Genomic DNA, 27,087 nt, shown 5'->3' with positions numbered 1-27,087 from the left:
CGGATAGAGGCATTAAAAGATATCAAAAATGCATATACAGCTGACAATGCTAAGTGCTAGGAACTCACGATAGTTTCTGCGCAATTCCGTGGATTATCGCGCTATTAAACTCGTACGAACAACTCGATGTGAATGGAAATCCTACGAGACGCTTGATTGGATCAAATAAACCTTCCACGCGTGTGCAACGCCTAATTTCGATCCAGATTGCCAATTAATAGGTTTTGACAGAGAACGGATGAAACTGTACACACACCCTGTAAACTAGTTACACATAGCGGTACGATATGAAACGTCAGAGAACTGACGTAATTCCAACTCGCAAGTTGCAACGACTACGCGCATTAACTGGCCGCGCGTGTTTTAATCCATTGCCCGGCATTGTTTCGATAGGAAATGCGTCTTCCCGAAGAGAGTCCGCGTTAAAACGCAACAAGAGATATTATCTAGGACTATTATCCTCACGCGGCTGCTACTGCTATAAAACCATAGTTGATTGTTTCACGGTATACGTACTTACGTATATGTAATACACACATATATATATAATATTATATGGAGAAGAAACAAATCTAAGAAAAACTGATATTTCCTTTTCGAATTCCATTTCACTTTTCTTATTTTCATCGATTAACATTGCGACGATGGAAACATCGATATTCCGCTTGCTATAAAATGCACTCCAACGCTAAATATAGAGGACAGTGGGGTAAAATGAAACGAGTGGATAAAACAGAACATCGATGTTTCTCTCAGATAAAATCTGCCAATGAGTTAGTCTATAGTGCCGTGTAACATGAGACTATTCTACTAAACAGCCTTTCCAACAATTCGTGGTCGACCATATAGACCCATGCGTTATTTTTCAATTGAGAGAGTTGGATTTTTCACTGTTGAAGTTTCCATATTGTATTGACGTTTCGATTATTCTTTTTTTTTTTTTGTCAACTGTATTTTGAAAATTAACAACGATAAACACATATTGAATCCTATAGTGGCTATAGTATTTCCTTTATACTCCACCGTGCCTTCTGTATTGAAGAATGTAACATAACGCATGGGAACACTAATCTCCATTGAATTGTACTTTTTATAAGCGTCCTCTAGAGAAAAAAGAGCAACTATTCGATATGCAGCGTGAATCAGTCTTTACCTAGATGAAAACGTTTCTAAAGGGAACGTACGTGACTAGCGCATTGTTTAACGGCATTAATGTATTCCACAGCGGCAAAAGCAGGTCGAAAGTGAAGCTAAAAAAGTGTGGAAAGATATTAGCACCGCTCCACACGATCATTTTAACGTGGCGATCGTTGGTGTACATGTTTTGTACGTTTGCGTGCTTCGTCGCTTGGTATTTAAATTTGTGTACAGCTACCAGAAACAACGTAAATATACATCCAACTCTGCCTAACCTTCTACGATCAATTAGGAGAGATTTTCACGTAATGATATCTTGACAGATATACATATTGTTAGATGGTAGATACCGTTGATCTGATGAAACTACGTGTTCTCGGTGAAACATGAAAAAATAGAATTTATCGTTGTTATGAGATTACTAGAGAAAATAATATTTCGATGAAATATTTTTCACGATAGAATTAAATAATATTCGATATCATAAAATTCGCTCCTAAACGAATGAAACATCTACGTTTGGCAGATGGCCTACAGTTTCAGCATAATAAATCTGCGTTATCATACGCTGAAGTAGATTCGCGTGTCTAGTATTTTAAAAAGGCTATTCGCTATAATATCACATGTGCAATATACTTGCACAACGCGAAGTGGGATTGATCTTCTTTCACGGACGGTTTTACCGAATTAAAGTTGGAACGTTTCAGGATTTAGAAAAAATTCAGCGCTCTTCTTAAAAGTTCCTAATGGACTCGTCTCTCCACTGGATTTCGTTCTTCACATCCGATTCTTTAACAAAGATGAAATGCAGGCTACGACTTTAAGCAGAAGAAAATTATTCGTCGGATTTTTAATTGGTTCATTGGTTAACCTCTTAACCTATGAATATTCAAACGACGGTGGAAAATGAGGAGGAAAGTAGAAAGGAAGAAAGGAGGATGATCACGGCTTTGCCAAATCTGTGAGAAAGCTTCTCAAAAGCTTTTCAACGATTGATAGAATGCGATTATTTATATTATAATACAATGTTGTTCGAGTAATACGCACTTTGCTACATTTCCATTCATTGGAAAACTAAATTGCCAAACGTAAAATATTATCTGTTTTTTTTAGATAGATTTTAACGTCGCGTCAACTGCACCTATGTGGTTTTTAGCGACGACAATGTGAGTAGAGAGAGATTTACTAGTTAAACTTTACCAAATAACGAAACATGAGAAATAATATTATAAATGATATTATAACTACCGTGTACACAATCTAATACACACAATATTATACTAACCATAAAAAGAATCTTTTAAGCCAACAATTCTTATTCGGTATTTACGCAGAAAATGGATACGGATACAATAGGTACATTATGATGATGATAATAATTATTATTATTATTCCGGATAGGTCAAAGTATCAAATACATTTTTCGAATGTCATATCGCAAAGTAGTTGCTTGTATTATCTACGCAAAATTGAAGAAATGCACTTCGGTTTGTGTGTGTTGCTTTATAACAGAACTTCTCTAAATTATGAACTCTCGTTAAATTCTGGTGCTCTGTCGTTGCTTTCTCGAGACTCTTATCCTCCTCGCGAAACTCGCTCGTTAGAATCCCAACCCTCTTCTGACCAACTGACTCGTTTACGACTTTTCACATTTCTAACATTCAGCCTACTAATGTGAAAACTGATACAAAACGGACAAACCTTTCGATAAAAATCGACTATTTCACTATATCGACGATGGTTCCGCCATTTGTTAAAATGTATTTGCGAGAAGACGAGGATTATTCGAATCATTTTCGTTCGAAAATCGTCCTAAATAATAATTACACAACGAAGTTTCCACTTTCATATCTTCGTAGCTTCTTTTTATTCTTCGTGTGTATCTCGCGTAGAAAGAAAGGTACCATTGTCATATCGGGAAACAGAACAGGCACTTGCAATTTTATTTTTTCTCGTATTACAGAAAGCTGTTGAAACCTTTCTGTTGCTATACTACGCGAGTATATTTATACATTTACGCGATTCTTTCGAATGCCTAAAAGGACAATGGTCCGCTAGATTTCCACTTTGGACATACGGCAGTGGTATTGAGTTTATTGCCTCCTATAGAGCACGCGTGATGCCAGAAGCTGATGATACCGACGCCTGCATTCTGCCGCCCCTTTTTACAACCTTCACCGTTTAGTTTATCTGTGGCCCGATTTCATCTCGAGAATTTATGACGTTCTCCAAGTCCTGCTTCCACGCTATTCAAGGATTCGTTTCGCAATTCCTACTCGAATAGCATCACGGTAATATTCGACGTTTTCATCGAAAATCACGATATGGGTACATTTAAAGGTGTCAGAAGAATATAATGTGGTTTCGCAATATACAAAATATGATTCACGGTACGCGAAATATAGAACGTAACCTATCCGAAAGTAAATTTATCACGTTAGAATTAATATTTCTCCGTATTACGTACAATGTCGAAGGAGATACTACGCGTTTGAAAAATTTGATTTGTTCGAACGAAACGAACATAAACAAATGAAAAATGTATCATTCAGCTCGTTTCAACGCCGGGCTTAAAAATAATTCGAAATACAGGGAACTGGTATTGCGCGATAATTCGTAAAACGTTTCACCGTTCTTTCGGATTTTAAAGCTTTGACAATATCGATTTCCAACATACTGTGTTACAGATATGTTAATGGTAATTCGTTGTCGTGTGTTAATTTCGACCAAAGGATGATTATCGTATGCTATATGTATATTCGACACAACGGAGTAAATCACCTATTCTTTCGTTCCATTCTTTCATTCGATTCGTTCGAAAAAATTGCTTCGTATGATCATTTAAGGTGGAATAAAAATATCTTTCAAGATTTTTGTGAAACTCGCTATAAATTTGACCGCTGCAGCGGTTTCGTTAGCCGAAGAATTTACGTTCGATGAAAACGATTTCTCCGGGAAATTTTTATTATTCCGACTCACCCACCATTGAGTACGTGGACTAGAACACTGGCTGACTCGGCCGCAGACGGGGCACATGTGTAATTTCCAGAATCAGCAGGTAACGCCTTTGATATTAAGAGACGCGACGTTCGCGTTTGCTTCTCAGTGACTACGTTGATACCTCCCCTTTGACTGTAATTTACCACGTGATCACCCTTGTACCTGCAAATGTAATAACTTTCTGTTAATTAAAATTGTTTGAAAATGTCAATCGATGCTTTAGCTACGTCAGACAACTTTCCTCTTATTGCGTAAACGTACAGAGATTTTCCAGGGTTTATACAAAGATACCAATAATTACATCGTAAGAACGTATGAAATTTATTTACCTTTCGATTACGTAATCTTGTAATTCGACGATTTATGAGGAAAGGTAATACTTTGTTAGGAGTCGTGAATTCCATTATAAATATTATTATATGGAAAGGCAATTTGTTTTAGCGTAATATATGTATATCGAAAATAATCGTTGGAAATTCATGGTAATATTATACTATAATAAATTTCACAGTGAGTAAACTGCATATTAATTTTGTAATTATACGACGTTACTGGCAGTACGTTTCCTGAAAATTTCTCTTTTAAAAGATGCGCGACCATTTAAGTGGAACGCATTACATTCTAGCAACACGATAATACATACATACACGTACATATACGTTTGGTTCTGAAATAAAACAGATACGAAGCAACGTATAAATTGGAACTTGGATCAAAATAAAACCGAATTTTCTCATTTTATTCCCATCGTACGCGTAGTTCTCTCGTCTCTGCGCGTTACTGATATTAATAAATGCTGATAAAACGCGACAACGAATACAGTGAACTTGAAATGTCAATGCGGCGAGGAAAAAATAGAAGAGTAGGCAAATGTAACGAAATAAAATAAAAAAAAAAAAAGAAAAAACTAGGAATATTACAAAACGCCCTCGTTCGAAATGAAATCGGTAATTAAAGCGCTCTAAATTTACACTGAAGTTTGTAATCCTTGATCCACTTTCGGCCCCTTTTGCTTCACCATTCTTTATCAAACAATGAACTTTTCACAGTTCGATCATTCAACCGTTCAATCAACAGAGAAAGCAACGAGAAGAAAGGAAGCAATTCCGATTCAACGACAATTTTCCATCTGCCAATCAGCATCAGCGGTGTTCTACGTTCATTTTAGCATGTAATCGAGAACCGTCTCGATGAATCATGATGGGCCCTCATTCACGAATGTTCGTTCGTGTTACGCGGCGACGCGACGCCATCCTGCGAATTCACGGCATTTATGTTCCCGAGTAAATCGAATTCGCGAAAGTCCAATTAAACTTACCAATAAATGAATGACGGCGGCTCAGGTGTCTGCAATACTATGCAGGTCAGATTGATGTCGCTTCCGCTCTTGATGTACAGCTCGGAGTTACCGTTGATCTTTGCCTTCGACACTAACAACATAATCAAATCGACGTTAGATCGTTGCATCTTCAAACAACTTGTAAGCGTATTACGTCGTGATATTGTCGGCGACACGTTAAACTCCCATTTCATTCGTTCGCCGATCCTTCGGGAAATAAACGACAAAGCGTTCGTATGAAATATTAATATGCGATTCTACCGGCATTGACATACACTTGCCGCGTTCAAACTGAAACTTCCTTTTAACGTAACGACAACGTAATAACCAGTTATTGTGCCAATTGCAAGAATAACGTGTACGGAGAAACGTTTATCGAAGTAACTTTGTCGCGTTCCCTTAATCAATAAGAGAATTTATTCTCTACAAATGCGGAATATGCGTCAAGCGTGTACTAACCTACGACGCTCAAGTTAAAAGCTTGGCTGATTTTCGATTCGGTTGAAACCTGACACTCGTATGTTCCGCTATCGCGAACTTGCGGTGAACTAATCCTCAAGGTCCATTCGTCAGATCCGTCTCTGTGTAACGACTGGAAACGCTGGTCGTTCGTGTAGGTTAAGATTCCTACGGTGAGAATGTGCAGATCTCGTTTCCTGATCCACGAAACCTGCAAACGAACCGAGAACGATCTTTACGTGACTCGTTTGCAATTCTGGCAGATGTTACGACAGCCACGAAAATCGTTGCATTTCGTAACATTTTTGGAATTTCGAACCCATATGGATATCGATTTGTGGGAGGAAAAAGGCGTTAGTGGAGCAATTACAGAACTGAAAAGCAAGGGACGAGTAAATTTCGTGAAACGATAAATTAATCGTGATTGGGATGTACCAGTGACGATAAATTCTCATAATCTTTTACTGTTACGCTCGAATAATTCTACAAAAACGAACTTAATATTTATCGGATGAAGCGAAACGTAACAGAAATAGAATTTATGATTGTACGCATTGGTAAATTCAGCGCGGAATTATCGAGAAAATCTTTCGCAGATTCGATGCGCTTTGTCCGCCAAATTTCGTATTACATTCAATCGTGCGAAATCGCATTTTGTCGCCGAGGACGAAAAAAATCAACCAGAGAGAGAGAAAAAAAAAGAGAGAGAAAGAGCCGGATAACGAGACAAAGATAGGACAGGGATCAACTTTGGACAAAGCTTCCGACGCGAAAACATTTAACCGATCCGCGATAATCTTTGTCCACGCTATCAGCTTCTATCGAACTCAATTATCCAAGAACGGACGCTGAGCCGGTAATTTTTCACGACAAAAAAATTGTTCACGGTTCAATTTAACTTTCGGTCAGATATAATTAGAACACGGAACACGCGGCAACCCTGGAAAATAGATGGCTTATCGGCGAAACGTTTATTCTTCGTGTTGAAAACGGAGAATTGATACCTCGAATGTCGTTGGGGAAAATTAATTGTAGCAAGACAGCGGTTGTTACGTGCTGCCTGAGAACAATGCAGAAATACACTGCGTTACCGTCCTACGGTGTGTTTGTTTTGTCACCGTCGAAATTAATGATAAGAAAGCGTAAACAGCCTTTCCTTCGCGATATTTTCTCCCGAAACGCAATTTGAAAATCCTTTTCTTTCCCTTCGCTTCATTTTTAAACTTCCTTCCAACCGAACAAAATAAACTTTTTAGTTACTCCTCTTCCTTATTTTACTATAACATATAATATGTATATTAAAAGCAATTATAGAATCATTGGACCATTTTCAAAGAAAATTGCTTTATCGTCCCTTCTCGTCGATTTCGTTATATCTCGGACATTTTTATCGCGTCGTATATCGTCGTGCACACATAGGATAATAAAAAATATAAAAAGGTATCGGGTATGTATCTTTGTAATAAGGATAACCTAGATATAATAAGGATAACCAGAAGTTGAATAAGTTAGTTAGTAATTACAATGCAATTATCAAGTTACGGTACAAAAGAAAGCATAACTTCGAGCTTTATTATAACGTAAGTTTAGTATTTTTTATCATGTCGAGGTAAGACTTCTATCCTATTTTTAATGCTGCATGACAAGCAACGGTATCCTTGTGAGAGCGGTAAAACCAAGCATATTTTTAAACGAACGTATCCAGCTCGCCAACAAAAGCCAGAGATATGTTGGAAACTCGCAGTTTGAGGCCAAGGAAAAATCCTTTTCCTTTGTTTTCAGTTAAATGAAACCCGAGTACCTGTTACCTACTACCACGCGAATTCTTAACCAAACTCTCGAGAATAGCGGATTTAGAATTGAAAATGTGTAGGAATTTAAATATCCTTTAATTATTCGACAAACCAGAAAATTAGAGTCCATATGAAAATATTAGAAATCAGGCTGGTAACAAAGGGAATTATACGATAATTTAGATCGAATAATTATTCATTTGTCCAATTCCATTCTCATTTAAAATATATTGCGAATTAATTTCATTTGTAGATAATTGGAAAATCATGTTTCATTGAAATCGCCCTTGACCGTTCATGCTATTCTGATTTTCCAGAGAACATGGCGCATCTCGACATTTCCATTTATGATTACTCTCAACGAGAATATCGATAATTGAAATGGTATAGGTATCACGTACTATGATCAACGTAGAAAAATCTTTCGTACATTATTGAGTTTCAAACTAACTACATATGTATATGGTACATACATAGCGACGAAGTGACAAAAACTGCGGCGTTATTTTATATAACGTTACGCTTTGTTTCTCCTTTATTTCGTTACACGCACGATCCTTTTATTCTTTATCTTTCAGGCTGGCGAAATAAATTCCTCGTAAAATTAACGCGCGTATCTATTAAGAATCGACGTTATGCGAGCTTTTAACTCATTAACCAACACGAACACTACTGTCATTATACTTTGTTCATTGTATAACTTTATAATCTCAGATGAAACACCTTTACTTACTGACAGGCACTACTGTGTAACTTTATAATCTAAAATGAAACACTTTTGCCTGCAGGCAAGCAGGTAAATATACTTTGTTTACTGTACAAACTTTATAATCCGAAACGTAACAACTTTACATAGGCAAGCTTGAATAGATCAGAATAGGGAAACGTTATACAATTTCCGAGAAGTAACAAATATCTCTTGATAACTTTATATTCATCGCTTGGATAATAATACGAAAATATTGGAATTCTAATTCCATTGCAAACGCGCAATATGTATATTATACATGTGCCGTATACTACGATACTATAGTCTACTCTAGAGTATCGATTGCGAACGAAGAACAATTTTGGAGATGTACTTATCTTACAATAAGGATTGGTTTAGGATCCTTAGGATCGGGGTTGTTGCGGAAAACTACCATAGGAAAAACGTGTATCGCGTATCCGACGTCTTTATAACTGCGCGGTAAATTATATGTCCGTATAACTCAAAATGTCGAGATACGTACATGATCAATGGTCTGTCATCGGAACGAAGCGGTATAATTATATCAGCACTGTGTATATAAGGTGAATTTGTAAGGTTAAGATTCCAATAAAATCAATCCGAATATTTCGGAAAACATGGCAGATACAAATAAACGTTGGGGACAAAAATTGCACGATATCGAGAAGGATATACTATGCTCTTGTGTATTTGATCTCGCGGTGATCCTGAAACCTGCTGTAAAAGACACGCTAAAATTTTTGAACGGATGCCTCCGTTTGTTCGTTGCATATTCTTCTAACTAATATTCAACGTTTTCAAAAGTCTGCGAGCTCGTGTCTTTCGCAACACCCATTATCGAGATATGAACATTAAAATTCAACGCGTTACCGGCATTAACGTTATCCGATGTACATCACGGAGACACATAAAGATGTTTTTCATAACGCTGCTACTGATACGGCATTGTCGAATCACAAGATCGCAGTTTTCTAATGTTTTCAAAAAATGGTCCTCTCCGAACGCTCCCTTTGGCGTAATACGTACGTCGTACTGTTCCGTGGAATTTAAAAGTTTGCCAGCGAATGGTGCAAAAAACACAAGTTTGTAGATCGCGTTTTGAAAACGCCAGAACGTCAGCTGCTAAAGTATGCAATGAAAAATGGAGGTATTCATTAAAAAATTACTTTTATAGAAGGTTTCACGGTCACCGCAACATCAACTACGCAAGAGTATGATATTTCCGCCTTCGTGTTGCTCAATTTTTCTCTGAAACGTTTTTTCGTATCGTTCGCGTTCTTCTAGATTTTTAAGTGATTCGATATAAATCGGACACACTGTACATATATACAGGGTGATAACTGGTGGTATAAGCTTTTATTTTTTTTTTAATTTTTTTTTAATTCTTCCATTGAGACAACGATCTACAGTGAGATCCGTTATAACGAGACGTGATAAAGTAGACGCGTACCGAGCGACAATTCAAAGTCGATTTTCTCGAAAACAAAGCCTCGAACGAAAAATTTTTGTTCTATATTTTCGACTTCTTTTTTCGCGTAGAATCACCCCCTTTCCGCTTGTACCGCCAGTTACCAACCACCCTGTATATATATATATATATATGTTGTTTGGACGTTTGCGCTCGTTGACGACTGTATGAGAAATACCCATCCTCTGCGTCCCGTTCGCGAAGCAGTCGATCCGCCTGGCTCGTGATACATAGTATGTACTTAAGTACGTACATAGTTAGCTAGAAGGACCTAATTTATGGCACGCACATGCGGCGGTCGCTCTCTCTCTCTCTCTCTCTCTTGCCAAGTTCCACGACACGAAAAACCGAACGACAGTTTCGAACAGTGGCAGCTTCGCGTTCTCATTCCAGCTTCTACATTCCATTTAACACGACCGCTGTCACGCGTGCAAGCGCCGCTGACGCGCAACACGCAAAATTTTCCAGTTGGCGACGAACGTGTTAATCCAATTTACAGTTACTATACAGATCGTATAGGTAAACTCGCAAGATCGCAATATGTTTTGATTCGCAATCAAGTTAGTATGCGAATTTTCGAAATCAATTTGTCGCGAAACGAAGGCTTCGATAAGCTTCGTTTAATTTGGAACTTTCGATTTATATTCTCACGCAACGTGGCTGTTTTTCCATTACGTTCCTATCGCGACCCGTTTACGAAAATAACAAATAGTCCGTCAATAATAATCCCTGGAGGAAAAGTGATCCATGTATATTGCCCTGTTCATCGGTTTTTAGCGAGTTCTCAGCACTGTTTGAAACAACTAATGGCGCGAAGCTGTCGCGCCAAACAACAATACACGGAGTGTTACCGTTACGTCGCTAGGTTGATTTTACGCCTGCGAATATAAACGCCTGGTTTCGCGCAGATAGAGAACCGTACACCACCGTGCACGCGGCTCGCTGGTTGAAGTGGGGTCGAAGCGAAGGGAAATCTGATTTATCGTCGATTACGATCGGTGATTGGATTCTGACGGGTTCCTGTGCGTCATGCGGTGATGCATGAATAACGTCGATAACGAGTAATGTCACTACTCGACGCTGACCCATGCACTTTAACCGTCAAAGTACTTTCCATTAAGATGACCGTGGATAGGGTGCGTGATCCTTTGTCTCGCGTAAACACGAGCCAAGTATTTACAATTATATCATATTCCATATCGTATTCGAAAAAGCTAGTTTCTTAGTTTGCTACGTTCTGCTTGTACCATGATCGTACCGAGACGAAATGTAAACCGGCTTTTTCTGATATACATTTCGGATCATTAAACCTTTCTACAGACGCTCTTCTTACTTTCTAACGTAACCTACGCGTTAAAATATCTTTCGTCGAACTAAACTGCTTAATCGCTTGATCATCGTTGTATTAGCCGTATAATTGTAGCATATTACGCGAAAGAATTATCGTGCAAATCGTAGGTCATACGAATTTCAATCGACATTTCTAATCGGTTGTAGGCATTGACGCTGGTGGATGTAACAAAATCTTCGATTAAAAATCTAGTTCAAAGAATAGTCTAATGCGAATACTCGTATCGCGAGTCTTTGCACCTGCGAATTTTCGATTACTTACATTTGGCGTGCATTCGATTCAAAGATTTTGCAAGAAGAAACGAATTTGGTAATTATTTACGAATTATCGATTATTATTTCATTATCAATTATCCACACGACTTCGTCGATTTCAACGATCTTGAAATATATCGTGAAATGTGTTGTCAAAGTCACGACACTCTGAACAACTTTTTCTCGTCTCGACGAAAGTATGATTTTAATAATCGAATAGTCGTCTCTTTCAGTATCACGGCTAAAGTATTTCCAATTTCGAATAACTACAATAACATAATATAAAGCTTAACACGAATCATATCTGTCTTATTTAATACCTTAAGTTCCTAATGATTATCCAGAATAATCCCAATAATTATTATGGATAATAATCCATTCGTTCTTCTTTCTTACGTGACTCGAAAATGATTATCGAGAACGAGTTACGTTTTGTTAAAAACGCCGGATAAAGGACTTTCCGTCTTTGCCAGAGCGAAGCGTAATCGTAAAGTAAATCGAAGCGAAGTTGTTTGCGAGTATCTCGGGAACTACGGCCGAACGATGATAACTTGCAGAGGGAAAAGTTGTTCGAAAGTTCATCTTGACGAAATATCTCAAGACCATCGAAATTGGCGAGGTCGTCCGCTTCGTAAACAATTATCATGAATTTTGCAGCCGGTCGATCGTGCAAAGATACGCTTGGTTCATCGCAAACGTTAAATAAAACTTGGCAAAAGAAAAAGAGGGAATACGTCACGCCGTGGAAGCAGAGTTAAAATCGGATCGAGGAATCACGGCAGAATTTGTCAGAAAATGTAGGATCGATGAAACGAGAGGAAAAGAGCGTAGTAGACGAACGGAACGCGACAACCGGACTTTCATCAGCCGCGACTAGTCATTCGTGTAACACGACCTGGTCGGGGTCTCGCGCGTTTTTATTACATCAACGAGAGTCAGCCAATAAGGTAACTGGAAACTTACAGCACGATCACCAAGATTGCGCACCCTGCAGTGCAGGAAAGCGGTTTGTCCGACGGTCGTCGTGGTATCTCTCTTCGTTGTGTTGTCGAAGTAAGGCTGGCTAAAGGGTTGCTCCCAGTAAGAAGACGGATGGTGCTCCACCACCGATCCTCCGCTCTTCGCCGTGCACTCTGCCAAAAGCAATAAACACCGTTAATCGTATTTCGTTCTCGTCGAGCTAGTCCATCCACGCGTTTATTCGCGTTGCACAAATTTTCGTTGCGTGGATAGATCGAAGGACAGTTGAAGTTGTCGCGTGATACGGAGAACAAAAATGACGTATATTCGCGATGTATCTACGCACATTCATGGGAGCAACATCTTCGTTCGAACGATTATTCCGATAAAATATAAAAAATACGCCAAGAGTAACAAAGGATGCACGTTGCTAACAGAAAGGCAAGTACGTTTTACGTTCCATCCTCTTTATAAGCTGGGCAACGAGAAAGAAACGAAGTAAAATAGCGATGTCACGGTAAAATCACAGCTCGGTAATGGCTTAGAGACCGCGCCCTAAGGTGTATTGTTACCGTGCTTTCTTTCGTAGCTTTTGCGACCGACGAACTGTCAATTTTTCAAATTTGTTTCAACCAAACCGATGCTATATTTTTAAGCTTGACACAGAAAAATTCTAGCTCTTTCGGTTTGCCGACGATATCCTCGTAGTGTTATTTTCACTTTGTACACTTATGCAGGTATTAAATAGCACCTACGTCTAACTGGTTGTTACAGAACTGCATAAAGTTGTAATAGTTCTAGTCATTCTAGCAATTCTAATAGCTCAGTCTAGTTCTGAACTCGTGACCTCACCATCAACAAACTGATTTTCACAAATCGACGTAGTTCTTGTTCTTCCGTAACACGAATTCAACTTGCTACTACGATTCTACTCGAATCCTACTCCGTGAAATTTATTAAACGAAGCACGTTGACGACATCACGGTTGCTGATATCCGTATCTGATATCTGAATCCATCCGATTTCATTCGACGAAATTATTAAAAAAAAAAAAAAACCAGTTTGTTGTTATATCCATCAAAATTTCTCGCATCCCTCGAATGATTTGATTCTCAACATTTCCAAAACAATGAAATGTCTCTAGAGTTTCTACAAACGAGAAAGTTTCTCTATCTCGGCATGGTAATTCCTAGTATTGTACAAGTACTAGTCGTTTTTACGAATTAGTCATGCAACGAATTTTCATACTGTCATGATATATCATTTGATAAAGTAAGGATATACATATAAATATTCAGGCAATTCTTATTCCACTGAATTTAAATACTAGTTGTCATATTCGTCACGAAGGTGTAGTACGATTATATGAATTTCCTTTGTTCGTATTATTATTCACCAGAGCCGCAAAACGAAATTTGAATTTTAATGAAAACGTGTCTGAAAGAATTCACGCGATCAATAATCGATAACTCATTAGTAACGCAAATGTGGCAGCAGGATCTTTTTAGTGGAATAATTTTGGTAACCGAATCAAAGGTTTGTAAATGAATTAACAAATTTGTAGAGCGGAAGTTGATCATTTTTCATCCTTATCGTGGATACATTTAGCATGTATCTTTTCCCCTTTACGTTCTGTGCTCTTCGGTTCCGTGTTTCTAAATTCATATGTTCATATATTCAAATTATAGCGATCGATACACGTATGAATGTACTTTCGAATCGGTTTAGCTTCGGCTTAAAATTCCGACAAAATAATTTTCCATCGTCTTTCCTCGTCTCTGACGAACACGTTTTATCCTAATTGTAAGAAACACGTTGCACTTCTTTAAATAGACAAATTTTTGTAGCGCAAAATGTTCTCTCGCAAATTATTCACTGATTATTGAAATCAATTAACGAAAACGGGCAGAATTTATTTGTTTCGAGAGAATTTCATGTTTTCATTTTTTATCTAGGTCGAATCTTGGAAAATTAATTTTTCGCCATTCTGATAAAGGTCGAATATTTTTTTTTTAACGACTGTTTGTAACGTTGACTTAATGCAATACCCAAGTTGATCGATTTTACTTCGATTCTATTTCTCTGTATTTTCCCTAGACGGGACGTTCACTAGTCCTCAATTTTTTTTTCATTTTCGTTACTCTTTATGCATATTTTATTCCACGTTTCAGTTAAAATCGAAAGATAGTACGTGCTACCAGAAGGAAACGTATCTAACAAATTTCACGTGATAGGAATTTTCTTCGAAAACATTCAAATAACATCGATACTTCAGTTCCATTGTCAAACCGAACTAAAACTGGACAATTTTTTGTACGATACTCGAACGAATTGAAAACTCCCCTTCGCACAGGAATATATATAAATCGCGGAGAACGATAAAATTCGTTATTAGCGAAACATTCGTTCGATCGTTCGTGAAAATGGTTTGCAGACTAGCCAGAAGCGGCGTTTCCTTGCTTTTGAGCGTGCGAAATTCGTTTGAACGAAATTATAGAAACGAATTTAAGTGCACGCGCAGCTGCGGCATGATTTATCGGACGCAACTAAAATTTGAATCGATAATTAATCGGTCGTATAGCCAGCATTGCGACAGAATCGCGTGTTCGCGTTCAAGGGTCCTCTAATGGTTGGCTTTTTCACCTGTCACTCAGTTTGTTCGTCGTACTGCTCTCGCTGTTAGCTTTTTGCTAGAGAGCCACGTTACACGAAACGTCCAGTCATAAGATATTCGAGCACTAGCCGGTCGATAAACTCGTGTAAAAAGGATCGTAATTGGTGTCGCGCTCTACCAGAACACGCCACATGCGAAAAAATACTTCGCTTTTGATCAATATCGTCATCGAGTTTTTATATTCGAGCGAACGTGAGAAACGCGTAGAACGCATCGAAAGCCACCCGTTACTGCTTCGAATCGGTTCGATCGTCGTGTTGCTCCGATCGAAACGATAACTACAACAAAATATGCCACTGCGTTTCTACAACCTGTGATTTTCAAATAATCGATCACTGTTTTAACGTTTTCCACCGTGGCTTCGACATCGTTTCTCAATTTTTATTAGTTTCCGCGTATTTACGCAGTTCCTAAACCAACCTTCAAATATTTTTCTGCTTCAAAATAACAGATATGTGTTTCTACTCCCGATTTATTTATTGTCTTTGTAACGGTAATCATATTCCGTACGGAGCAATATTTCTCTTCTCAGTAAACTGAATTTTAGCGATTCGATCATTTGTCAATTTGTCAATTTATTTAGTTGATAAAAATAAAAATTAATCGTGATCGAAATAACTAACAACAAGCAGCATCGTTAAATATCTCTCTTCAGCGACGTAAATTTATTAAACGAAACATTCACGGGTTAAAATTCAAAGCAAACGTAACTTTATATTCTATTTCTCAGACTACTATGACCGCCGCGCCGTAACGACTTTATTTCCGGCTAATGATGTTTTCACTGAAATACCGTGTCGTTATATCTCCAAGGGTTTCTTTACACGCCTCAGTGAAGTTGGAAATTTTATGAAGTTTCTCGCGTCAGAACCTCGTAACTTGCAGGTCGATTTTTCATAAACGCGACGATGTTATTAAGATCTCGAATTATTCGACAAAGTTGCACGTTTGACGAACCGCCTTAAATGATTAACGATAATACAAGATCCAATAAAGCGTGTTTGATAAAACAACAATAAGAAATTGCAGCTTAATTTCGATAGTATAACCTGATAATAGACTTTTTACCCAACAAACTGTAACGTATCGATGAATAATAACGTCGCAGAAATGATACAGACGTTTGTAACTTAATTTATGGCTGGGATAAAACGAAGAACAGTATTTTTATAACAAACGGGGCATTATATGTATATTCGCGGAATAAGGTAAAACAAAGTAAACCGAACGTGTTACAAAAACGCGTACACGTAGCTTACGGTAAAGTAATACAGCGCGGCAATAAATAAATAGTTGGCAATGAAAAATACTTCATGCGATATTTGTTAGTTGCATCGCACAATACGTAGATCTGCTGGCGATGAATTTATTTCGCTTGTAAATCTGTTAAAAGAGAAACTGTTTTAACTGCATCGTAATGGCCATGCATCCTTTCTATCCAACTGTGTACGAACAAATAAATTATTATCGGCGTGAACGCGAATTTCTCGGTATATTAACGAGAAATCGCTTGGGAATCTGTGAAAAAATCTGTGAAACTATGTTATTTCATTAATAGTTTAAAATAAGGAAACATTCGTATTTCTTATTTTCACATATTATAAGTTGTACCCTACGCGTCTTACTCCCGGGCGTTCGCGGTCAGCTAGCAAAACAATTCTTAGAAGGCTTAGTGACCAATGACCGAGGAGGCGTGGAGGGGATGATAGTGGTCGTCAGTCGAAGGAAACATAAATGTTTGCTTATATTTCATATATTATGTTGTAAGTTGAACGCTACGCATCTTATTCCTGAGAATTCGCGACCAATTGGCAAAAGAAGGCTCAGTGGCCAGCGAGCCGAAAGCCGAGAGGCGTGGAGGGGATGATAATGGTCGTCTGTTGAGAACGCAGCACGAGAATATTTATACAGATTCATTAAAACGGAAGTCGTCTCGAGATGGTAGCTGCAAAGGAGGAGTTCGTTAACCTTCTTTGTTCTATCTGAACTTTGGTTTTGGAATGCTTTGAAAAAAACTCGAGGTGCTTGCTAATGGCTTGAAACGAACCACTCGTCGATAGGCGCCGTTCGTTGAATCGCGCTTCTTTTTGTACCAACTTCTACCAACACCTAGCTTCCGTTTCCTCGCCGACAGATAGTTCGGAAGAAAAGCATCGGCATCGGCAGTGAAGGTTCACGGGATGCTTTTGTGTGCCGAACTATGCCAGAAATGTTTTAACATCTGTAGAATATTTAACGAGGAAAGTCGGGATTTAAAGGAGCCATCGCATCGGTTTTCATCTTTGCTTCGCCAAGTTACAATTATCTTGGAGGCACGGTATTGTCCGTCGATGGTTGCGATCGGAATTACCGAGAACGCGATGGATATTCTATGGATATGCCGCGTCGTCAGAACAGCAACGAGCATAATACAATTATCGGGTAGAAGAATTTTTACATATCGGAGCGTTCTGTTTCGCAACAAAGGCTTTTACAGATAACGAACCAAGCCTTTTCCTCTTTCTAGTTGAGAAATTAAAAACGAGACCCTCGCGTTTTGCGCCACCTGATTGTTCCTACAATATCAGTTACGAAATACTTGCAACGAATAAATAATATGATAGAGAAGAATCAGGTTCTTTCGCGTGCTTCGTTATTTCATTAATTGTAACACAACGTTACGTTATTATTTCCATCGAACCTACACGTAAACATCGTGATATAATTCCACCGAGAGATAATCTACGTTACGAGAGATAGTCTCACAGTACTCGCCAGAAAAGAGAAACTTTCTTGTTTTAGCGGAGAAGGCAATACGAGTCTTTGTGAAATATATTTGAAACGTTTGCCTGTGGTAAGCGTGGACGGATCTCGCTGTAGACTTGTTGCATCTATCTTTGTTTATCATATTGTGCACAACGAAACGAAAGCAATTAATTTAATAGCAGCAACGAATAATCGCGTCTGGAGCCTCCAACAGAATGAATTTGTTGCAATTGTCGATCAATTCGATTCTCTACCGTTTAATTAATTGCTATTGTTCACGCGATGAAATAACTCGATATAACTAAAAATAACGAACGATAAATACGCAAAAACACGCAACGATACTATACACGTATGTCCAATAATAAACCACTTGCCTGTTACAGAAGGTTTTCAAATGTTTTACGTTTCTAGGTTATCTTTACCGACGAGTCTAACAGAGCCAGGCTGAAATATACACTTTTCTTTTCTTTAATCTCACACTATTGTTCCACCTTCTTCTTCGGTACAACACTCTCGCAGTTTACTTCCGTTTTGTTGTCAACGCTCGTTGTATTTATAGACAGTGGCTTGTACGTTTGAAGGCGATGTATGTTCTCAAACCGAAGACATAACAGACCACGCGGGTGTATTTAACAAAGTTTAAAGAGAATGTAAGAAAGAAGATAGGAAAATATCCTCGAAATGTCTCGTTGCACTCGTTGCTAACGGTAAGTGAGAATGAAATGCGAAACCTCTTGCTGAAATCCGAGTGGCTCGTGTCCTCGACATCACGCCTTGCTCGTTCTGAAAGTTAGCACATACCGGAAGTAGTGCACTCCACGCATTCTCTAGCTTACTTTTTTCTACACAAACCTCTTCACGATACGATATCTTCCACGCTAATGTCATTTTTACAAATATGTCACAAATCTGCTGTTCCACTTTCTCGGATGTTACTCCGATAACGTATCGTCGACGTCTGTTATTACGTGGTTGAAAATCTCGCCAGTAACTCGTTCGCTCATTTCGACGCTAACTCGACCAAGTAAATTTCTCAAGCCTCGAGCTACGAGTACATCCGACGTACATCATCGATTTCTCTGTTAATTAACGTGTAATTAGAGATTTTATCCCCTTCGGGTAATTATCAAAAATGTATTAAACCAGGGAAATAAAACTTCTTCGACTCGATTTAACGATGATAAACGAACGACTCATTTCCATTCTGTCCTCTAATTTTCCTCCGCGAAGGTTACTTCTACGTTAAAGAATATTCCTCGCTGTTCGATGCGATAAGATCGTCAGTGTCCGATCTTAAATTAAACTTCAAACTGTATCGGACGGTAGACGAGGATTCGGCCAGAAAACACTGCTAAACGATTCTTTGATAAATCGATATGAGTTAGGTTCTTCGTATCTTGATAACCACGTCTGGCACACGTTAGCCTCGAAGCACGGATAAATTGAACTCTCGGCTCTAAAGACCGACCTATTGGCTATAGGAAATAGTAGATAACCAGAGATTCGTCTAACGATCTAACTCGTCTTCTCTTACGATGTTATTCTTTCACGATGCTCGTATTGTGAAACGCGAACGTTTTAGGTACAAGTCTCTATACGTATTTTGGAAGCCACGTCTACCTAAGTTTCCATTAATCTTACGTTAAAACTTAACGCGTTGACTTGCTAAACACGCCTTGTTACCGTGGAAGAGTTCGCTGGCCTCCGCCGTATGAAAAAGTTGCAACTCCTGAAAGAGCAACCGTGCGCGCTTCGTCCAATCTTTTTCGAGCTGATGAATGTAAGTTGCCGCGATTAACGAGTGTGTTTATTCAAACGAACGTGCCTTTCTTCGATAGTAAATAAGAACCGGGTTACGTAAATCGCGCAGAACGGTCCGCGCTATACGAGAGACGATCTATATAACCTTAGAAACGATGCTCCCTCGTTTCCTGTAAAAGTGAAACGCCGAGTGAAGAAGACTTTTCGTCGTTTCGTTTCTTTTACTGCGCTGGAATAAAACACCAGGAGAGATAGTTCTTTTATTATTTTACTATTGTCACTTCATAAAAGTAAGAACGAGAATGGTAGAATTCTTTTATTTCTCGTTCCTCTCCTCTTTTTTCTTTTATTTTTTCCCTCGTGAAGATATAACGCTAAAGAAGAAACACTCTGGTCGTTAATTTTCTTCGTGTCGCAAATGTAATACGTAAAGACGCAAATTCTCTATCGTTCCGAGCTTCTATTTAAATCCGGTTTCAACTTTCGGTATTACGAGAGGTGCGGCGAAATTTACTCGAGTCGTTCGGTTTTTCAAAATTAAACGCGAGCAACAGGATTGTCGATCGTCGTTGCTTGTACCTTTATCGCGGGAAGTTGAAACGAAAGAAGAGATCTCTTGGCGATCGTACACGTTGCATCGAGTGAAATCGAAGCGACGTTTTAACTTTGTTATTACGTTCGGTGGAAGAGTTTGATATTCGAAAGTAGCCGAATCGCGTTAACATAGAATGGGAAATAGAGTATCAGAGTGAATCATGGGTCAAACTCAAATCTTGTTTTCGTTATACAAGTTTAAACTTGCATATAACGTAGTAGAAAAGTTGTTCGTAAACTCCTGTGACGCTATATCGTTATACAATAAGACTTATCCGCACGGGGAGTTAGGCAATCGAGTCGTACGATCAGTTCCGCCATCACAGATTTTCCTACGAGACATCTTTCAACCTATCGACGAAATTTATCATCTGACAACCACCGGTGTAGTCTCAAATTAGGAAACTCACCCCGAGGCTTTCAAAATCAGCGGCGCACCCTTTCAAGCGCGTTTCAGGGAAAACGTTTAAGCAACAACGAATTAGGTTCCGTTCGCGTCATATCGATTTTTCACAGTGGCGAAACACTAACCTTATGCAATTTTATATCGCCGTAAAAAAATTCGATCGCTTAACATATATCATAGATACGTATCCGTTTTTTTATTTCTACCGTTATTCTATCGTAAGTTAAAGTAGCAGATAGTTAGGTTTAATATCAATGCCTATATCATATACACGTAAAAGATAGAAACATATATAAATAAATAAAAGATTTTCCTTCGAGAACAAAATAGTCCGAGAGGAAGCATCTGCATCACAAGGTCTATCTTTCCGAATTATGCAATTTTATTCCTCACTGGATCATCCTCTCGAATCTAGAACATCGGTGACTTACTTATGTACATGCGTTCATGTACACATGTATATCTATGTCGGTTTTGCATGAGAATACATCTTGAAAGAAAGAGATATTCAAAATATCGGAAAAGCGTCGTGATAGAAGACTTAGGAAGTAAATTCAACAGAACCAAACTACTATTCTCGAGGTTCGTAAATGCCATTTCCACTTCAATGATATTTCACTTACGTCGTGGTCAATCAGGATATTCCCTGAACTCAAAACCACAGATATATAATAGCAATATAAATATATAACTAGGCGAAACGTTAACCGCCGTGTATTACGACAGTCAGATCGATAACGTTTCGAGCGAGGTGGAGCTCGTGATAAATCAGAAAACGTAAGAGCAGAGCGCATTTATCAGGCGAAAAACAGGTCTCTAACGAAAATATGAAGATTCACGTTTGTGGAACACGTTTAAATTGGAATCTGTCGCAGTGCTTGGCGCAAGTGCTTGCCGTAATGCGAAAACTTTTTTCGAGTCGAACTCCACGTCTTAACTTGGCTCCTGTTCTTTCGCGAAACACCCGCACAACGACTAAAGGACTACGGCTCAAGAAGCCACGAGTATAACGTATTACGAGTAGATATACTCTTCCACCCTCTTCTGTCTACTCTCCGCTTGTCTTTCTCTCAGTGTTCCGTAATTCCTTGCTGTCGTCGGTGAATTGAATTCCGAGGCATTTTTTAAGAAATCAGCAGATCTATCGAACGCTTTCAAAGGCGGAGCTTCTTCGCGATACCGCCACCGTGCTGGTTCAAAAGAATTTTCTTGTTTGCGGGAATATCGGGCAAATACATATAACCATGAAAATGTAGGAAGCGTAGTCGATAAACAGTGAGAGTAGATTTTCTTCATCTTGCGTGGGTATTCCAGCCGGACTAACCGAAAGGTAGAGAAACACGAGAAAATACTTTGCGCCAGTTGTAACGGATTACATATAGCGAGAGAATAATATATGGCGCATAAACAGGAAGTTTTATTTGATTCTGAAATTAAATAAGATTTATTCAGATCGTTTCGAAACGACACATTTCGCGGCGAAACTAAGAACTTTGTTCTTTAGGCAGCGCTTTATGTTTTAAAGCTCCACGGGGCGCTTCTCGTGATACGCTCGTACATAGTTATTCAACCACAAAGTATTCTGGTTACGTTTTCAATGAAACTATTTCCTCGTCTTTTGCAACGAGAAGCGTCTATGCCGAAACGAATATCGTTCCGAAATATTACCGCCAAATATGTTTCGCTCGCGTAAATTGTTTCATACGAATAAAACTCTCCAATTTCTATTTACTACTTTTGTTTGAATTTTATGTTAAGTTCGACACTACGTAGGCGTCTGTCTCGTATTACTAATTCGTGATAATACCAACATCGCGATAATATTAATTTTCCTAACAATATCAATATCCTGATTATGCATTCGCCTATAAAGGATGATACTTGTTAATATACAGTAACGTACAGTATTGAATTTCAAATATACGTATACTTCCAAAAATACATGGTTTCCCAGTACAATCAATCAAATCGCGGAATATCCTACGACTATGTGTATTATGCCACGCTTACTATGTATAGTTCTGCAGCATCGAAATAGCGCTTCAGATATCGTGTATCGGTTCGTAACGTTTAAAAATCGCAAAAATATCACGGTGATCCGGTAGACCGAACTCGAACTACGAATCTAGTGCAGCTCGAGGGACGAACATGATCCTTAAACTCAACGCGACATATGGAGCGTATCTCGTACAAGCTACAAATCACGGGGATGAAGACTATGATATTCGGTGCCGCAGAGCGTAGACCATGCCGTCTGACACTTTCTACGAAGATTCTAAGAATCTAAGTAAGATTAAACGTGAAACTTTCCTACTCATGGAAATCCATAAGGAAATATCAAAGTCTGCGCTATGAAATTTCCAAGTAGAAAGGATTAACGCGTACGCCGATTCACGAACTCGCCCGCACGATTAAACGTAACGATGAAAGGCAACATTCGCGATCTTTTTATGAAAATTTCCCGTTTCCTGATTCGAACGGTTATAATTTCGATAAAAATTCGATATCACCGATATGGTTGGTCGCAATGAGGCAACACTCTAGGCGGAAACAGAATGAAACATTCCGTTTAGAATAACAAAGTCGAGTTGAATTTTTCAAATGTATCGCGTGCGTACGAGAACGATTTTTATCTTTTATTACAAAGGAAAAACGCGTATGTGGTAATATTTGATCGTTTGAACTGGACTGGATCGTGCGAATTCAGTTTCCGGAGGTACGTTTTCCATATTGATATTTCTTAAATCAGCCGGAAACGTCAATGGGTACCACTGGATAATAAATGCTTCTTTTAACCAGAAGTGTTCGCAAGAGCGTTCGATCGGCTTCTACCGTTATCTGCCATGGAAAACCAACGAGGAGTTTTCGCGTTTTACGGGTCTCTTCTTGTGTACTTTCGCCTCGTTAATGGAAGCAATCCAACAGGATGATATATACATTTTCCTTAACGAAGTATAAACTGTTACCACGATATTTTATGGACTTTGCTGCTACCACTTTTGAACGGAGAACATTTTTAATTTACTCTTTCCTCTATTTCTACTTCGTAGTAATTTGTACGGTTTTAGTAATGATCCGGTAAAGTGCGACGTTATTTAGGTCATTCGCATAGCTATGCTTTCCGCGTTAAACTTCCTATCTGTATTTTACATTCGCAACTTCTCGTCTCGTAAATTAAACTTTAGATTTGTGATATCGAATATCGAGGGAAAAGAGCGATAGCTTTCCCAAGCGAAAGAGTAAAACTTGTTACTTGATATCGAAACCTAATTTCATCTCGCTCCTAATGGTTTCAAACGTTTCATTTACGTTGCGTTTTATCATTCGTAGCATCTCCGTTTTAAAGATCTTATCGTAGTAAATCGTAGAAAATCGTAATAAAACTTGATAGTAAAGGGAATAGCGTTTGAACGCGTTTAACGAACAATCGGCCTAGTACGTACGTACGATAAATGTTCAAATTCGATTTTCTCGAAAACTATGCCGAGAATGAAAAAATCTTACTCTACGTGTTTTCTTTACTTTCACGCTGCAAATCGCGACGTACTCGCTTTCGCGTGTGATTCGCTTGAACCCTGTATAGCTCGATAGCGCAACGTATTTGTAGACACAGCAAACACAGGGACCATGCTATTAATTCGAATTTCAAATGACTGATAAGCAATCGCACGGTGCACTCGCACGTGTGATACACTAGTATGAACATTTATAGTTACTTCTATACGCTGGTGATCGATGTCATCATAAATTCCACGACGTTACTTGTTTCCACCTGCTCCTCCACACCCGTTGCATGTCTGCGCATTTATCAGCGACTTAAGAGGCGTTCCTGAAGTCATTGCTAGTCGCGTTCTATTTCGACAAATCTAACCGAATTTAACAGTGGCGGGTATCGTTTTTGGATTTGCTTCGTCGAAGCGCGTTACATCTCCCAAGTATTTCGTTGATACGTTTATCGATCATTTTTATCTATTTTACGATCGCTAATATCCGAAAAGGAAATATCGGTTTCGATGTTGCTTCGATAAACTTGTTCGCAAACATTCAAGATATTCGTTTAATTTACAGATGCGATGATTTTCATTTAAAAATAATAATTATTTCGTAGAACGTTGAAATATATATTTGAATTATATGCGTTTCAACTGAACGCTTCGTCTCTATAAATAAAACTCTTGAAACGTGCAATATTTTCTGCCATACTTTGACATATTTTAACAGAATCAATTAAGCTGCATACATATTTCAGGTGAAATAAATATTGAAAGCAATAAATATACACATACGTTTTGTATATGTTTCAGTTTGATATCTGCGGACTGACCACTAATACGAGAGGAGGAACCACAGAGAGAGAGAGAGAGAGAGAGAGAGAGAGAAGGAAAAAGAAGGATAGAAATTTTGGGAAATTGTCAGTCATTCTCATATTGACAGTACGAGTGTAAGAAGCCCGTCTCGAGAATATTCATATTTTTTTTGACAATTATGTAGGTTTATAGAATTTGTAATTAGTTTCTCAATCAGTTTGAATCAGATATTCCATTGAAGAAATATTCGAGTAAATATCACTGCTATTCGAACGTGTACACACACAAACACACGCGTACGTACGTATAATGTTCGCATGTACAAAAGATAATGCGAAACGGATTAGCTTCCTACGTGTGTATCCCCACTCATTACGTGGTAAACTGTTTCTCTGTATATTATTCTACGATATATTCTATAGTATATAACGTTTGTATTTGCACTTGTAAATGAGCTTTCGAAATAACGATAAAGGTAAGGTTAGAACGTATTTTTTAGATTACATTCTACTTTACCGTTATACTACCGCGTTCCACGTTATTTCCGCTATCCGCATTTGTATTTGCAATTACGATGTAGCCAACAACTTTATTTCATAATTGAAAATTATTGTGCGATTGTATTGGCGCGTGGTAACGAGACACCGTCGTGCGACTTTCAACGAAACCCTAAATAACACGGTTACACAGTTTGCGTTTCATAGAAAAATTATGCTGCTGGAAACGTGGTATTTTGATCGAGTATCGGTAAATCGAATTTTCTTTTTAAATCGAGCTGGCTGCGTCATAATTGCGCGTGAATGAAGCTTTTTCCATTATTTCTATTCCACGATAAATTTATCCTGTCGTGTACATACATCAAAACATTTGTTCTTGTATTACTCTCTGTCGATTACACACGGACGCGTGAACAAATACGTCATCGATGATTTTTTTCTTTGACCGTGCTATCGGGAACTTTCAATCTCGCAAAGAAAAGGCAATTACTTCTAAAATTGTAAATCTCTTACTTCATTGAATTATCGTTTGTGTACAACTTTTACTCGAATTTTTACCTTATCCGTTTGTGTTTGTACGCGCATATTCATACACTGTTTATGGTCGTAGAGTTAGCGCGCGAAGTTCGCAACTCGAGGGACTTCTCAAAGATGTACTATCCAACAGCGTCGCTATAAAGCGATAAACCAGAGAGCAGAGAGGAAAAAGAGAAAAAGACAGAGAACGCTTTTCCTTCGCGGAAAATGAACCAGCTGTCCCAGATTCAATCTCTAAAGGAACAAGACGAATTCCCAGGAGTTTCCAAATGTAGGACAGTGAAATGTCACGCGAGCAGAACAATTGTTTTTAAGGGTTTCGAATTTGTTTCGGGACGACGAGTTCACGAAGGTGCAGTTTCCACATAGTCCGACTAAGTATCTTTCGTTTCCAATTCTCTGTTCAATTTGCGTTCAACGTACGAAATATCGTCGCGTCTGTTAAAGCGTTCTATTCGACGGTAGCCGACTTTCTTCCCTTTATCTTTCCAAAAAAAAAGATTGTTTTTTTGACATTTGTGAACGTTGCCCGATGTTCCGAAACTTCTATCGACGTGTCATCTATTAATTCGGCGAGTTACTAATACGAAAGAACGTTAAAATTAACGAAGAAAAAATGCGATTAAGAGATTAAAATATACCGTTTGAAAGGAGCAAAGTAGTAAAAGATTACGAACCAAATTCAAATAAACGGGAGCTCGTGCGATAAACGTTAGAGTATCGTGGTTTGAAAGGAATCGATGGGCAGAACGTTCTGCTACGCGATCGATCAAGGATGAAAGCGACTCGAACCGATTACATCCTTTAAATACGGATATCGGTACGAGAACGGAGAGACGAAGCAATTGGAAGTAAAGGATCTCAATTACGTGGAACGAACGAACGAACGAACGAACGAACGAACGAACAATTTTGACGAACAACGAATCGACGATAAACGCAAGAGAAAAAGGGTTTTAGCGTCAGCAGCTAGCAGCTACGATAAGAGTGGTCTCGCGCTCCAAAACCTAATTACATTTCTGTTTCCACGAAAACGAAACGATCAGGAGACTCGATTTACGAGAAACTTTGT

The 27,087-nt window shown here is 38.5% G+C and overlaps 1 protein-coding gene across 5 annotated transcripts in view; it reads right to left on the bottom strand.

The window, feature by feature from the left end:
- Positions 1-27,087, bottom strand: part of LOC117160212 (hemicentin-2) — a 269,382-nt gene that overhangs the window by 47,520 nt on the left and 194,775 nt on the right. For 4 of the 5 annotated variants that reach the window (XR_013059863.1, XM_033340837.2, XM_033340848.2 and 1 more), the window contains 4 exons: positions 12,495-12,664; positions 5,936-6,146; positions 5,456-5,567; positions 4,117-4,299 (listed from right to left, as the gene is read on the bottom strand). Coding sequence is in view for 4 of the 5 variants with exons in the window: in XM_033340837.2 (XP_033196728.2) it covers positions 4,117-4,299; positions 5,456-5,567; positions 5,936-6,146; positions 12,495-12,664 (676 nt within the window). In the remaining variant the exon portion in view is untranslated. The remainder of the gene's footprint in view (positions 1-4,116; positions 4,300-5,455; positions 5,568-5,935; positions 6,147-12,494; positions 12,665-27,087) is intronic. The other variant, XM_076623659.1, reaches the window with a different exon arrangement.

This window comes from Bombus vancouverensis, chromosome 13, assembly GCF_051014615.1.
Source record: "Bombus vancouverensis nearcticus chromosome 13, iyBomVanc1_principal, whole genome shotgun sequence".
In the NCBI taxonomy this organism is placed as follows: Eukaryota; Metazoa; Arthropoda; class Insecta; order Hymenoptera; family Apidae; genus Bombus; species Bombus vancouverensis.
This window is presented reverse-complemented; position numbering and strand designations above follow the sequence as displayed.